At 54.6% G+C, this 892-nt stretch overlaps 1 protein-coding gene across 1 annotated transcript; it reads right to left on the bottom strand.

Annotated features, from left to right (window-relative positions):
* Positions 1 to 133: 133 nt before the first annotated feature.
* Positions 134 to 635, bottom strand: LOC117284927 (major allergen I polypeptide chain 1-like). Its single transcript, XM_033760621.1, has 2 exons — positions 575 to 635; positions 134 to 422 (listed from the first exon to the last, which is right to left on the bottom strand). The coding sequence occupies exons 1-2, from the start codon at positions 633 to 635 to the stop codon at positions 166 to 168; spliced, it is 318 nt and encodes a 105-aa protein (XP_033616512.1). The 3' UTR covers positions 134 to 165.
* Between the last annotated feature and the right edge of the window lie 257 nt (positions 636 to 892).

Below are 892 nucleotides of genomic sequence, written 5' to 3'. Positions count from 1 at the left end.
GCCCACCCCAAGAGCTCAAGGCCCGCCTTGTTTCTCTGGTTCTTCCCTCTGCAGTCGGTGCCTCCTTCATGCTCTCTACATCCTTGTTCATGCATGTTTTTTTCCTTCCAGATTTCCAGAAAAGGGCCAAGTGGGAAGGAGAATGAATGTTCCTATTTTCTTCTCCTACCACACCCTGGGAGGAGCGGATCGCCAGACAGGCACAGACATAAAAGCACACACTGGCAGACTCACCAACCCACTGGATGCATTCGCCTTATCCACTGCTGTCAAATTGGCATCAACACATTGCTTAAGAAACCTAGCGTTGTCCAGTACTAGAGGATTACTGTTGAATTTTCCGACATAGTTAACGTATTCATCAGTGGTTCCGTACAGGAACAGATCCACATCCTCTTTCACGGCTGAGCATATTTCACCATCTGGAACACAAGGACAAGCTGAGCCTCCCTGCAGACATTCTCACCGGGACACATTCATCCCGCTCCCACCCAGGACCCTCAGAACCGCCCTGGGCAGGTGTCACCACCCCCCAGAGAACCCACAGCCCAGCAGCCATGTGCCCAGCACCCACTTCCGCCTGAGATCAGGAGCAAGGCTGCCCCAAGCAGCATGAGAGCGGTAGCTGGCTTCATGGTGCAGGTGGCAGGCGCTCCATCCCCAACTCAGTGTCCTTTTATACCTGCTCTTGGGTCGCAGTGTGGCAGGGAGTGCCTGTGTGCGACAGGACCTTAGAGGGTACGGGAACCGCCTGGGGCTGTGGAAGCGGAGCCATGTGTCGGCATGAAGGTAAGCTCCAGAGTCAACAAAGGCTCTGGCTCTGCCTCTGCCTTTTCTCCTTCTTAGGTCTCTGCCCAAGGTCAGGGGCCCTGAGCAGCTGAAGAGATAGAAG

This window comes from Fukomys damarensis, unplaced genomic scaffold (genome assembly GCF_012274545.1).
Source record: "Fukomys damarensis isolate Sample0158 unplaced genomic scaffold, DMR_v1.0_HiC HiC_scaffold_10024, whole genome shotgun sequence".
Classification (NCBI taxonomy): Eukaryota; Metazoa; Chordata; class Mammalia; order Rodentia; family Bathyergidae; genus Fukomys; species Fukomys damarensis.
The sequence above is the reverse complement of the archived record's forward strand: the minus strand, read 5'-3'. Positions and strand labels throughout refer to the sequence as shown.